The following is a 15,670-nucleotide window of genomic DNA, read 5'->3' as shown; positions in this document are numbered from 1 at the left end:
GGTGAAGACTTCACCTCTGTGTACCTGTTTCTAAAGCTGTACAATGGGAATAACCAGTTAACCTACTGGTTATATAGCCAGGATACACATTCGTAAATGTTTTGAAGGTACTTACATTAAATTAAACCTACAAAAAGCAGTTTTATTTTTAAATGTATTTATATTTTACTCTGATTTCAATGCAGAAGTTACCTTTCTAATTAGAAATCTTGGCATCTACCTAATAATAATGGCATGAATAATGCTACTTATGTAGCAGTTTTAGACTACAGGTCTCAAAGCATTTTATCTAAGACAATACTGTTGTATTCATTTTATGGACACAGAAACCAAGGAACAGTAAGAAATGAGTAGCTCCCATTCAGCAGGCAGAGGTTGTGTCTGGTCAGTGTCTCAGCACAAGAACTATCTACCGAAGAAAAATAATTACAACACTGTTTTTAGTGCTCAATTTTTGTTTATTTTTCAAGAACCTTGTAAGACAGCCTGTGCGTCCTTCATGGTGTGTTCAGGTACCAGTATGGCAAAACAAGTAGGAACTCAAGAGCAGACAGGTGACCAAAGATCAGTCATTTAAGCTCATACTAGTCACCTTGCGTTTCCTCTGCACTCAGTGGAAGAAAAAGGGCACTTTCTAGATGGATTATTTAGTTTACCGTAAAATAAATACCTGATGCAGGCTAGATTGAGATGCCTGTTTCTTTTCACTGATTCTAAAGGAATCACGCAGTCTAATGAGCTCGGACTTGCACAGGTAGCTCTCAAACATTAAGTTACAAGAGTGGTCCTTGCAAACTCAGAGGACAAAGGGAAAAACAATCTTCAATTTCCTGATTCCTAGCCCATATACACATAACTACTTTTTCTCCAACTTTATACTTTTGTATGTTATTTTGGTGAAAACTTTCCAGTCAGGTGTTCAATTAACCTGTTGCCCTCTTAGCTGCTTACCTTATTTATTATCAGCCAATGTGACAAAAAAAAATCTCAGTTGTATCAGAGCTGCATCTGCCCCAGCAGGCCTAGTTTTGGCAGGAGTTTGTTTCTATCCATCTTGCATGTTCCCCACACCTTTTGTCATTCTGCAGTGCAGCAGCCAGGACCAGCTGCAGCCTCTACCTGCACTGCAGGATGCTCAGCAGGACTGATAGCACAGTGACCACAATTCAGTCTTGTCATTCATCTGACAAATATCACCGTTAGTTCATTTTCAGGTCATGCTGACAAATAGATCTTTTCACTCAAATTTTACTAAATGCTGAGGATAAGCAAAAAAGAATTTTTATCTTATGGAATGCTGCATTTTTTGAGGGGTGCAGCTTTTTAAATTTTGTACAATATTTACAACAGAATATTTCATTTTTATTCGGTTTTTCTCTTAAAAGTCCTGGGTTTGCAGAGTTTCATTGCATAAAGGCATTATTACAAGTACATAAGCATTCATTTAAAAAAAAAAATCACAAAAAGAAAACAGATCCAAAACTCACTGTTAATTTCAGAATTTGCAGGTACTTCAAAACTTTCCATTCCTAGAGACAGATTCCCTCTATTTCCAATACATACAGCCTTTGATAACAATGGCATTTTCAGTTATAATATTTTTCTGGTGTTGACAGAGGGAAGAAAGGGGCAGCCACATGTTATATTTGTGTGGCACTATGCCAGCTACATCTCAGGAGACCTAAATACAATTCTCAATTTACTGAATGCAATTGCTAAGGAAGACAACGCAGATGTCTCTCACCCAGTCCTCCACTTATGCATGCAAAACGAAACAAACACACAATAGGTTGCAACAACAAAAGCCAAGATTTGCTTCTGTACCAAAACACGTCCCTTACATGGAAAGGGCCAGGAAATACAGCACTTGATGCTCTCAGAGGTTAAGCACCTCAGCTTTACTATAACCAATTAAAAGTGAATAGCCATAAAAGTGCAGATACTACTGTAGGGTAATAAAATAGACTTTATCAGTGACAGTGGTGCACATTACAAACTTCAAACTCATTCCTTGCTCTAATCCATCAGAAACTTCCTGGCTTTAACAGGCTATAAACAGCAGAAGCTTTGAAGTCCAAGGATTAGGATCACTAATAGACAGACTGGACGAGAGACTGGCTGAAGAGCCAAGTGGAATGCCCTGTATGGATCTGGAATAAAACAAGTTAATTTAATCAAACTGACCTCTCTCTAGCCATAGGCCAAGAGACTGCAATGGTTATAACAGCAATAAAGGGACAAGGCACACTAGAAACAAACAGTTATTTGCTTCAACGCAATGCTTAGGCTAACGTAAGGGCAAAATTGCTTACACCTTCAACTGCGCTCTCAAATCCAAATTCTGAAAGCTCTAGAGGCTAAGCTTTTTTTATTTTTTTTTTCCCAACTATAGTTTATGACTTAGTAGTATCAAGGTAGAAAGAAATTAAAGACTTTAATTTTCAAGAATGTCTAAATGAAAGATTAACAGAAAGATTAAACAAACAAAAAATATTCTAATGATTTATTTGCTTTGACTCGCCTGTATCTCAGACTCATTCAAGGAAAATGTGGAAATAATCCATTTGGGTTAAATCCACCTGCATTCAGTGCTCACATAACTGAATATAACACTAAGCATTTTTGTCTTCAGAAAAAATTTCTTACTGCAAAAATTCAGTTATCAATTTATACACAACACTTCTCACTCTAAAGGACTGCAAAACATTTAATAAACCTCTAAACTTGAGGTGTTTAGCACAGCAACATTACAGAACACTTTTTAAAGCAAACAATAAAGCTACTCTGCTTTAAACTGGAGCAAGCTGCCAAAATGGCAAATGAGGCAACTGAATGGTAGCAATAGCTTGGCTCTGAGAAGCTATTAGAAGATGGCAAGTTGAGACAAGTGGTCAGGGATTAATTTTTACATTGTATCTAGCTGCTATGCAGAATAGCTAACTTCCACCAGTAGAAAGCTGTAGCAGCTGAAGCCTCTGAAAAAAGAATTACAAAGCAAGGAGTCCTAATGACACATCATTCACTACAGTAGACAGAAGAATCCATGATAGAGCATATTGGTTTTTTGAACACTTATTCCTAAAGGCAACATTTCTTGTCCCACAAAATCACCACATTTTCAGATGAGAATGACAGATTTGTATGTACACCATTTACAGCTACTCTATCTACAGTATTTAATCAGGAATGATAAGAAGAGGCTTTACTTGCCCAGAACAAACCGCAGGATTTAAGTACTAGTGTTTGGAACGCAGATGCAGCTCATCCTAGGAAGCAATAAGCACTGAAATAAAGTAAGCAGTGTTGGAGCAGCTGCCTGGCACTGGAGAGGACTGTGACATGCTAAGTCTAGCTACCTTCCTTTACATGGGGCAATGCCTCTTGGCTCTCTCATTTACCCCACTTTCATAAAGGAATTCACCAACTTTAGGACTTAGGAGAAGAGTAATAGCAGCATAATCTCATGACACAGACAGCCTGGGCCCGGGAAAACAGGGAGCTGCTGGGAGACAGAGCAGCCATGGCACGTGCAGTGGCGTTATATGGAAGGAGGCAGACAAACATGGGATTAGGATCTTGGGTCTGGAAATGTAGGCAGCAAGCTGTGAGGACTGGGCAGCCTGAGACAGGTCCTGGCATGAGGGGATACAGTATGGCAGCATGCCTGGCCAGCAGATACCATGCCAGCAAAGCACTCAGCTACTGAATTTTAAACAAATTAATTCAGAGATTTACAGCACTGACTTGACACGGGAGTCATTAATATACTTTTGAAACCAAATCTTCCAAAAATCTACACATTTAAATCATTTGGGAAAAGATCTGTGAATGTGCCCCCATTTCACAATAATCACATATTCAAAAAATCTAAAGTATCACGCAGGCTTCACCTGACATAAAGACTATAAAGAGCATGTGTTGGAAACAGTAATATTTTTTACAGAGGCACATGTCTTGTCTTACTGGGCAAGCTGTAGCATTTTTATAAGATACTCTGGTGGTGTGTGACTTCTTTCAGACAACCAAAACATCCCAAGTTTTCACTTCAGCAGTCAAAATATTCACTTATTTTATAGCTCCAAGCATTCAAACTACTTTGCTGCTCTGCACATTTGCCCTAGAAAACAGCCTAGCAGAAGTAGGATTTAATGTGATGACAGAGTGCCTACAGAGAAATAAAACCAAGCATTGACACATCGATGACGGGTTTCTCCTTGCCATTCCTCAAAATAAAGTTAAGGACAGAAATGTTTCTGTAGGTATTGCTTCTGTTACCTTTGGTTCAGAAAGTAGCAGCAAAACCACAGATACACTTTTTTCTTTTAATCTACTTTGGCTTTTCTCATTTCACTTTCAAAAATATTACCATAAAAAAAATCCAAATTTGTGATTTTGAAAGTAATCATGAAATAGTTTTTGAGGACATATTAATGCAGGAGAAGAGAGGTCATCCTGCAGCAAGTATAAGTAGGCATGCTACCCCCACAGTTTCACCCTCCTCCATCCACCACACCTACCATGGGCTCTTACCTTCTGGTGGATTCTTGTTCTGGTTGTTCCAGACAACTAGCAATTTGGATAGACTAGGCACTTTAGACACCTCCGTGATGACTCGGAAAAGGCTCTCCACCCGGTCATAGGTCAGAACTATGGCTGTGAAACCTTGGGACTGAGGTGGGATCAGTGGAAGGAAGAGTGGGTTGCTCACACTGCTCCATTTCTGTGAAAGAAAACAAAACAGGAAAACAATTTGATTACAGTAACTTATCACAGCAGGGAGTAATTATTACAGTAAGGAGTAATTCAAGTAGCCAGGACATAACCATCAGATTTGGAATTTGCTTGGATCAGGTAGTTGACTCTCTTAATTCTGGCAACAGTGGACTTCAGCAATTTCTCAAGACCTTTATCCCAATCTCTTTAATTCCATTTTCAATTCTGTCTAGCTGCAATGTTGCAAACAAGAGGGATTTTAGGTGTAAAAGATGAAGTGGAAGAGGCAGATAAATTTGTGGAGAAGGAAAACCAAGGTGAATTTTGAACCCAGCCAGCATGACTCAATCCTCATTTACTAATCACTATTTCAAGACATTTATACTTTCAGTCAGGACTCACTAAACAAAGAGAAATTTGATTAATACTACAATTTCAGAAGCAAGAAAGTTAACAACAACAAAGTCAAAGCAGCAAAATCATAAGCCTACCACGAAGTGTGTACCCAAGCAAAAAAGGCAAAAGCAGGCACTAAGAGGAATAATGTACTAGCTTCCACAAAACCGTTTGTTCGGTGGTGAAAAAAAACATCTGTTGCATAAAAAAACCCCAAACACCAAAAACCACACACACACACACACACAAAATAAAAGAGGCATGAGATGCAAAGATGAATTTCAGAAAGTTATTTACTCCTCATGAACTTCAACTAGGACACCCCTTTTAAGACTTTAAAGGTCTTACTTCAATATGCTGCCAACGTAAGGAAGCCAGCTCAGCCGGCAAAAGACAAGACAGACAACTAAATTCTTGCTGAATGTGCCAACCTCCTTTGGAGTTGACAGCGTATGTGGGGGAGGAAGCAGTGAAGGAGCCATTCGATAGGAATGAAAATACCAGCATTTCAGTCTCAATTTTTCCATTCCAGCTGATGTTCCAAGCACAGGTCGGACAGAGAAGCACAGGGAAAAAATAAGACCTTTTGGGATGAGGTGAAAGGGGAACTGGGAAAGCAGAAACTGACTGATGCTGTTTTGCAGGGAAATCTTGAATCCTAGCCTGTAAAAACTATGAACACTCATAAGAGGTTAGTAACTGCCAGCAGTTTACAGAAATACTGTGAGAATCTCCTGCTAAACTCAAACCATAAGCCTGCTTGTATCAGGAAGAAAGCAAATTTTACAGACTCAGTTACCAGCTCATATTTGCAGGAAACAAGCTTAGCAATTTTCTGTTTCCTTAATTAGTCTTTGGGTTACATTATACACCCAACTATCACCTTCCTCATGTTTAGTGGTTAGGCACCTCTAGAATAACTTCTATTATGATGAGCATCATAACGAGATCCTCATTATGATGAGGAACATCTATTAGGATGAGGAGAATAGGGAGCCTATTTACTAAAACAGACCATACCATTTTGAGCGTTTTGGTAAAGCAGAAGAAAACACCCAACAAAACAATTAATATGATTTCCTTCTATGAACACATCAGCCCTGAAGAGGGGGATAAATATGTGAGGCAGAAGATTGGAAGACTGGCACCTGTTTTATCCAGGATGGTCTAAGGGTATGTTCCAGGCAACAATTTTGTCAGTGGGAGTAATACCTTTTAGCAGGCTTCCTGAAATAGTTGGAAAGACTGACTAGTCTTCAGCTACATGTCCTTTATCAGGTCTGGTACAAGCAGCATTCAACATAAACTGTTTGTTTCCTAACGGAAAGCATGAAGTTCAAGCAGGAGCAATAGGATAATACAGAAATAGTAACAGTATAATACGAAACTTTGGTTCGTGAAAGGGACATGGCTACCCGTGATAGCAGAGGACTACACTCAGTAATTCAGAAGTTACATTCCCGTTACTTTAGCTGCTGATATGTGCAGAGACAAATCTGCTTTCAGATTATGACATTTTCTAAAATTAAAGCTTTTATACATACTTTTGCTAATTTTACAAGATGACTGGTGGCAGATGGGGACAGCCCTCTGATTTTCCTCCAGCTTCCATAATTCCTACAGCAAATCACAATCTAAATGTTACCAGAGCATAATCGATCTCATTAAAGCTTTACAGAATCGTTTCCACACAACCCCCACCCCAAGACTGCTGTTACCCAAATGACCGTTGTAATGTCGAGCAGCTTCTTAAAACAACTTTCAGAAACCTCTTCTCATTAATGCTTGAAGCACAGGTTTAACATCATACTCAGCAGAGTGCCAAGAAAATGTCATGTTTCTGCCCTACAGAAGAAATAACCGGTAATCTACAAACAATGCTGTATTTACTACTTACAGGTGAGTATTGCCACCTAAATTAATGGCTCCCACTTGAAGTTTTTCCAGCAACTTTTTCTCTCTGGCCACAGCATTTCCTAACAAATTACTTGCTATAATATCCTTGGAAAAGAATTATTCCTTTTCTATGATCTAAGATTATTTTAGGTATTTACAGGAAAAAAATACACACACATGTGTGTGAACACATGCCTATGTGCCTAAAAAATTATCATGCTTTCTCTTAAAAACTTAAGTTTTAGGTATGTTACTTGAATTCCAACTTTTACTACTTTCAGAAAAGCATGCAAATTCTCCTCTGATGGATATAACTTAGAAGAAATAAAACAACTTTTGAGGTGCTTTTGCTCATGCATCTACTAAAGGATGATGGACGGAGGGAAAAGCCTGTAGACACACACTAATGGATAGAAGAACCATGCCTCTCATTTGAGAAAAACATTTCAAAAAGGCAATTAAGCATCTCTCAAGTGCCATTAAGAGCCAACCCCCTGCTGCCTGCCTGAAGAGTGTGTCTACAGTCTGAGACCTATTGACCCCACTTTCTGCAGGAAATCGGGCAAATTCAAACCTCCATAATTTGCTAAAGTCTTCCAGATTTCTGCTTGGGAAAAGCAAACCATACAGGCAATTAATTCAACAGCAACCTAATTAAATCTCTATTATGGCAGCAAAGCATGAAATGGATAATGACATAGGGATGGGTTCTCCCCGTCACTACTCAAGAAACCAAGTGGTGAAGGAACATTTACTCCAGGACCTTCTTTATTAACATTCTCAATGGAAATTCACTGGAACTTTCAATTTCAGAAGAACAAACAGCAACAGTGGATTGATTATCCATCACCTTTCTTTGACAAAGTGCTGACACTCAGCTATGGATAAGAGAACCCTTCACTTTTGCCACCCCAGCTAATATCATTAGAAGAGTCAGGATAATTAATCTAAGATTAATGGGGGTTGTCTGCTGTGAATCATTTTTATGGGCAAGAAGGATCAAGTCCAAATGCCAGTTTCCTAAGAGTAATCTCATGTCACTTAAGTCTCGCAGTCTCAGTTGTCTGACAGCTCTTCGCTGTTCACACAAAAATCCAAAGTAGTGGGACCTGAATGACAAAGAAAACTTACGAATAACCTACAGCTGGGGAGACAAGAGAATTCAGAAATGGGTATGTATACAGGAAAGGATTCAGGCTGTTGCAGCTGTCCTGTGCATGCTTTCCACAAGTGTGCATGTGTAATAATGCCTTAGAAATAAGGCACTTTCCTTTACTCTAGATACATCAAACACTGTCCTCTCTCTCTTGGTCATTAAAATTTGATTCTATTATAGCAAAAGTTAACATGTTAAGGACAAGGTATCAAGGGAATTGAATTCTCATTATTGGGATGCTTCAGGTTGGCCTCAATGTGGAGTCTTCAGGTTCAAGTTCGCAGAGTAGTTTTAGACCGACTGTTCTTCGCAGGATACAGAAGTGAGAGAGATGGCAGCTTCATGTCAGTGAACACAACTGGACTGAGAACTGGCCAATCTAGTCAGTGCTGCAGAGCCTCAAAGGTATCAGCAAAACACCAGCCGTAACTAAGAGAAAGTCCAACCCCAAATTTGAGTGTACACTGAGTACCACTGAAAGAGACTTAAGACAACCACAGCAGACACATTACAAACTGCATCATAGAATGGTCTCTAGGAAAACAAGGCTGTGTATGAGAGTCAAGAACTTCCCAGCAATCATTTAGGGGGAAATCTCAGCAACTGCGCTTTAGAAGAATAAAACTTCACTGCTCCCATGAACAAGACAGTGGGCTTTCCTCCCTGTGTATTTTATTTTCAACAACTAGACTGCTTGTTGTAACCACGTATTAGTGAAACTACACAGTTTGAATAACAACTTACTGTCTTTTAAAAGCACAGAGGCAAAGACAACAGTGTGTTCAACTTAAACAGGAACTAAGCAGTTCTTCCATACATCTAAGCAAAACAGAGACACATCCCTGGCCTCTGTGGGTAAGGCTTTTTCAGCTGGGTTGTTCTGAATATCAATCTAACCTCAATGTGGCTTCAATTATGAATTACCAGACCAAAAAAGCCTTGATTTATTCTATTTTGCTCCAATTATTCATGATAAGTTTCTATTGAATACTTTGAGAAAGTATTTCATCATGCTTCCTGTCCTCAAGTGGTCATAGGGCAAACCCAAAGGAATTAACCCTCTCTGCTTCTCCAGAGCCAACCACACTGCTTAAACTCCGTAGAATCACAAGCCAAGTTGCAGTGGCCACTATTTCATGTTTTGACGAAGATTATAAACTCTCCTCAAAAAAAATTTTAGTCACAAGGCACACAGGAATTTCTACCTCTCCCTTCTTGAGTGATGAAATCTGACGCTGTCATGAATCATGAATTTTGATTGCCAAAATATATCACATAACTATAACACTAAATTATGCAGCATCTAGACGCTTAAATCTAATCAGCCGTCTGAGCCCTTCTGACAGAATTAATTGGCCTAACACATTCTCTAATATAAAAACTCTGCTTCAGGCTCATCTCTTCAACTCCTTAATGTCAATAACGTGTCAAAGGAATACATTTGCAGTGAGAAGAGAATTATCAAGAACTGAGTTCATGTTTACAGCTGCCATAATACTTATGCTTTTTGGAATCCCTCCATTAATTTTCTTGCCATTCTTTTGTAAAAGTAAGAATAATAAGAATACTATAATATTATAGCCTTAATAAGAATATTCAAACAATTTGAAAGAGAACCAGGAAAAGGATTCATGCTTTTCTATGGGGTTTTGGTTTTTTTTTTTTTCCTGGTGTAAGTCAATGTAGCATCTCCCGACCCAAAAAACCCAGGGTATGACATAATCTGAATTGGGAAAATGGAGCTTAACATACCTTTCATGCTCCCAAAACCAGAAAAGACAGGGAATACTGAGAAGATGACTTGTGGAATCCAAAGTAACAAAGTCTGTCTGCCCCCCCTCCCCCTCCCCCCATTAATGACTCCTATTACATACAATAAAGCTGCACAGTTATGAAGCCACAGGAGGCATCAGGCAGTGGAACAAACTAGGTAAGAACCGCAATGATGAGACTCTTGTCTTTGGCCAGCAAACTTTTTCTTTGGATGCATCTCAAAAAACAGCTTTGCTAAGATTAAAAACACGTGTCTCACTTGTATGTTTAGGTGTCTTACTTCTAAGCTAAAGACAAAGTGAAAAGCTCTTGGAGGAAATAAAACCTATTATTAGTTTTTATATAAATATGAATATAAACTCAATATAAAACTATAAATAAAAACAGTATTAAATGGCTAGGTGTCGTCTTAAGAACTAAAATATCATTCAAGTGAAATATATGAAAACCAGTTTCCAATTCTGTTAAGGAAATCCAAAACTTTGTTGTTCATGCCTCAAAGGATATAAATTACAACAGAAATAAACCTACACACTAGATATTAGCCACACAACATAAGAGAACGGTGATGTTATCTATCACTTGTAAGAGAAGAATCCTATCTCTGGGCAGGTAAGTTAAAGAACCAACTGTTAAATCATGTTTGTCACACACACACAAATACCAGTATTTATAGATGAATACAGGTGGTACACCCACCTTGCCCATAATATCAACAATGGAAAAAAATATCAATAAACTGAAATTTCTTTAAGTAAAAATACCTATCTTCTAACATAGTCAAAAAGCAAAATTTCACCCAGATGATTCAAACACAAGGTAGCTGGAAATACAGCAGGAACAGAGCCCTAATACTGTTTGATGGAAAAAACCCAGATGTGCCTTGCCCAGAAACATGCTAGCTTGTGCTCATTTACTGGTAAACAAAAAGGTGTATGCTAATATTTGCTTAATGCTTTGAAGCTGAGAAATGACACTAGGATGGAAGTACAGTTTATAACAGTGGCATTATCTGGAGACTGAGGGCTGTAAAATACTAGCCAAAGAGCTTAGAAATAGTTTAACTGCTTAACAAGTGTCAACTGCCTAGTACTCAGCAGAAGGCCACAAAGTATGTTGCAAATGAGCATCCTACTTAGGCTTTGCAAAATGAATGGCACTTTTTGTACTACATTACTTTGGCTGTTTAAACCAAATGATGGTGCTGTTTTCTGCCTCATGGGGACAAATGAAATCCGGTATGTTTACTGTTCGGCATAGTGATATTCTCAAGTGATTATTAAACTATGGTCTGTATCATCCAAGGTCAAAGCTCAAAAGCAGCCCTTAACAAAAAAAACCTCTGATGTTTTATAGGTCTACATTATAAACAGGATTGAAAGAATTTCAACAAATGCAACTAAAGAAATCTGGGAAACCCCCTGCATCTTACTCATTTTTCAGAAACCTATACCTGTTAGCCAAGGTATGAGGCAAAGAAAGAGGGGAATTTAAATAATCTACAAAGAAGCACAAGTGAGAAAATAATTCGCTTCTATTAGAGCTTAACAAAGTACTTAATTGAAGATAACAGATCACATCTCAAACCCAGGTCATTAGTTCTAATCCAGCCCAAACTGGTAACCATCAGAACGTACACCATGGCACCGATCATTTTCTGGCTTACTTGAACGTAACTGATTGCCTTTGCCTAATGGATAACGGCTGGGCCAACAAATACAAGAGGCATTAAACACCCAGGCTTGCAGCAAAAGACTATCTGTGACATAAAGGAGTCAAGTGATCCAGGAATGAATTTCATGCTCCAAAAACATCATTTGCCCCTCTTTATTAAAAGGAGGAAAAAACCTGTAGCGCATTTTCATTGCAAGTACTATTCCATAACATATTGCATGTTATATGCTACTAGTCTTCCAATTCCTCAACAAGATAGTGGACGAGTAGGAAAATAATCCACTTTATAGCCTACTTTTTTTATTTAGAAAAGGCCAACAGCCTTCAGTCAATCCATAAAACCACATAAAACTGCTTGGATCACTTCCTCAATGCAATGTATTAAGTATGGAATTAACTGCATAAGCATTTATCTTCAGTGTACCGTACACTTCCTCCTGCTGGAAATACACCCTCCTGTACCGATGCTGTATCCACGCTGTGATGAACATGAAGATACTCGGGCAACAATCTCACTAATATTTTGAGCCCATATAAGCCGAACAGTGCAAAAATGCAGCCTTCCAGCCACTTGGTCCCTCCCTCGCCCCCCTCCCCTGCCTTCCTTTTTTTTTTTTTTTCCTTTTGTTGGGTAAGTTTTATGTGAGGAAAATTATTTTGGTTAATTCACCACAAGTGAATGAAAAAATTAAAAAAAAGAAGGTAGCGCATGAAAATTGTCATCCAACTGTGGAAGAGTGCAAGACTACTTCAATTGGCAACAGTACCTGCGTATAGTGGCTTAAAGTGTTTGGGAAACTCCAGAATCAACACAAGGTGGGCTGGTTGTTGACACTTGAAAAATATTTGGGGAACTGGAATAAAGCTTATCTATATGCAGATCTAAGCAACGAGCATGCCTCACTGATTTTAAATGAGTGAGTATCACTTTCATGCTGACTGTCCAAGGTAAGACACTCCCTCAGATACAAAAATCATTGTAATTTTGCTGAAAAGAGAATGTAACCATTATTATGTTTGCAGGCATGTCCTAATTCCTCATTTGAAGTATCAGAGTTCAAAATAAAGCAAAGAGAAAATCTTCAGAGAATAGCCTTAAGTGCCTATCAGTCCTACTTTGCAAGTGTCATCAAACCTGAGGCAGACTTTTGTGAAAGATACTGCTTTCTCTTCACAAGGTGCTGTTGTTCCAAACTTGCATAACTGAGTATTTGAGACCCCTAAAAACCTCTTTTATCTGGCATACTTAGAGGCTTAATCTGCTAAATGTTTGCTAACTGAAAATAGATGCAACTCTATTGTCCTATAATCAAAATAATAAAAAGCAGTACTACACAAAATCATAGGAAACAGACTGAAATCAGATGATGAATCCTAAAACTGAAAGCAAACTCATGAGGCTGCAGTAACTCAGCAAAACGCAAAGTAAAATGTGCACCTTGGAGAGTTATGAGCTATCCTAATTGTTAAAGTAGAAATAACATTTTTACTGCTTTACTTAGCACCTGAAGCAGTTTTAACAACTGAGCAGCAAAACAATTAGCAACCAGGACCAAGCTCTATTTCACTGTTACTTCTCAGGATCCTAGTGACATACTAAGCAAACAACCCCTATAAGCACACAAAGAAAAAGAATCCTCAAATCAAGGAGACAGGCAGGTAAGCAACCATGGCCTTTCTAACCAAAGATCCTCCTCTGCATGATGATCTTGCACAGACAGCATCCTCTTCTTTCTGTTAGAGAGTTGTATTTCTCCTAACAAGTAAGCTCACAAACCCATTAAAGATGGCATTTTCTGTATAAATGTTCCATAGGCAAATCCACGCTCTCATTTTCAAAAACTCACTATTCAGAGCACAGGGATCTGAGGTCTATTAACAGCCTTATATGGAGTAAAGAAACCTCTGGCTAATTGCAGTAAACCCTTTGCCTGAAAATGGTGACTGCACCTCTGCATCTTCTGTTAATCTGCCTGCAGCTTCTATTCTTTCTGCAACTCTACGTTCCTACCTATACTGCATAACAGCAAGAAGAGCACTGCATTTAATCCTTGCTGATCACAACAGCCCAAGGACCAACAATCAGATCTAGAGGGAACAGATACTGAGCCAGCTGAGTTTGAATGCAGATGGCAAGTTCTGGAGATACAGCTCTGGCCAGTACCATAAGAATTTATGACACCCAGTTACTTGCACATGTCACTGTGGTATTAATGTTAACCCACAGGTGCTTCATTTTAACAGTTACCTATATCCTGGCCCTTGGGCCCACCTGAAATAATTTCCTTTAAAAAGTTCAGTCTTGGAGTTTATTTAGATAAGAACATGGCAATTTTCAAGTAAACTAGGAACACACTCAAGTAATCTTTAGTTACTTTGTCTTCTTACCAGTTAGAGCATACAGTTGCCATCTTCTGCTACCTCAAATGTACCTATGTAGCTGCTTTCTAACTACAGCGTTTCATCCAACCTCACTAGAAATTTTAACAGTGCTATGAGCGGACATTAGGCAGGAGCTCAGATGAGAAACATGCTCAGGCTCAAGCAGGCCATTATTCCCCTGACAACTAGACACCAACTGTGCAATTCTAACTAGTGCAATGATTTTTGAAAAAAAGTATTAAAATAACTATTACTAAATTTATTGACTTAAATTTACTAGCAGCTAGTGCATATATCATCACTTTCTAAATTGTATGAAGTTAGAAATTAGCCGAGTCCTGAAAAATATGCTCAGCTATAGATCGCAATTGTAATATGTTCTCACCTCAAGAAATAAGATATATTCACAGACAAAAAAAAAAGAAAAAAAAAAGAAAAAATGTAGAAGGCTCCAGTTATTTGCTTCAAATGAAAGAACACGCATCAAAACCAAATAGTATTAGCTGGCTTAAGCCAAAAAAAGAAAAAAAAAAAAAGAAAAAAAAAAAAAAATCCTGATGGAAGGAAATTTCATACATGCTCAGAGTAGCTATCAGAATCCCCAGTTAAAGATATCACAGGGTTGTGTACTGCTGTTCTACAAATTTAACTGCTCTTGAACAATTCCCAATATGAATTTTATTTTCTTTAACTGACCCTCTGAGAAAGGGTCACAAGCATTCTGTGTTGTTGGCTAATATAGAGCTTACACAGCCCATAAAGGAACTTTTAATGACATTTCTGTTTCATATTGAAGCAAGAAATGAATTCATGCACATATTAAGCAATTTTCATAGACTAGGATAAACATCAAATATTTTCGACTGAGACATAAAACCACCAAGGAACTGACCATTCGTGGCATGAGAGAGTCACGATATGAGGTGTTAACTCCAGCATCCTGGACAAATTCCAGCCTGTCTAATTGCAGTCAGCCCTCTAACTTTTCTTTGCAGTTGCACATTGATACCAATATTCCTGCCTGCTCCTCATACTGCTCTAGCACAGTACTGCTGTTACATGTTCCTCCACAGTTTCAGAGTTCTGTTCTGTATGTTGCTGTGTCTGTGGTCATAAACCTTCTGCTTAAGAAACGCTAGGCTGAATGACTAATATAAATTTCTTTTTTTTTTATGACATACTTGGGGGGGAGGGGAGAGAAAAAAGAAAAAAAAAAAGCCTGCTTGTTGCTCAGAGTAAGATTAACTTCCCCAGAAATGGATAGGTTTCCCGTATAGGAAAGAATGCAGGAAATGTTTTTGCATCCCTTTTAAAGAGTGAGTAATCCTAAAGCCATTTTCTTCATTTTACTATGCATTTGAAAGCGATTTGTTTTGCTAGCATAATCTAAAGGTGTTAAAATGCTCTAATCCCCTTTTGCAGAGTAGGTACTGATTTATTGCAAAGTTTAATTTCTTCCTTAAATACTGACGAGTGCCACATTTTCTCTCTAGGCTATGACAATGGTAGATTATTAATGCTTTGGCTATGCAATGAAAAATCATCTTCTGAAATCCCGCAACTGTTCACACTCCATCTGCCTGAAGAGTTTAAAGTAAAACACTCTACTCCTGAGCACTCCCACCCAGCTTTCAGAGAAACTCCCTCTAACCCACCATAAAACAAGACAGTTAACAAGTT

At 38.3% G+C, this 15,670-nt stretch overlaps 1 protein-coding gene across 1 annotated transcript in view; it reads right to left on the bottom strand.

Moving 5' to 3' along the window:
- EXT2 (exostosin glycosyltransferase 2) overlaps nt 1–15,670 on the bottom strand; it is an 80,337-nt gene that overhangs the window by 27,332 nt on the left and 37,335 nt on the right. Inside the window, exon 9 of the mRNA XM_080394245.1 lies at nt 4,531–4,720. Coding sequence (XP_080250371.1) covers nt 4,531–4,720 — 190 coding nt within the window. The remainder of the gene's footprint in view (nt 1–4,530; nt 4,721–15,670) is intronic.

The sequence above is a fragment of the Falco punctatus genome (genome assembly GCF_963210335.1).
Source record: "Falco punctatus genome assembly, chromosome: 7".
NCBI classification, from domain to species: Eukaryota; Metazoa; Chordata; class Aves; order Falconiformes; family Falconidae; genus Falco; species Falco punctatus.
Note: the sequence above shows the minus strand (reverse complement) of the source record. Positions and strands in the feature narration are given on the sequence as shown.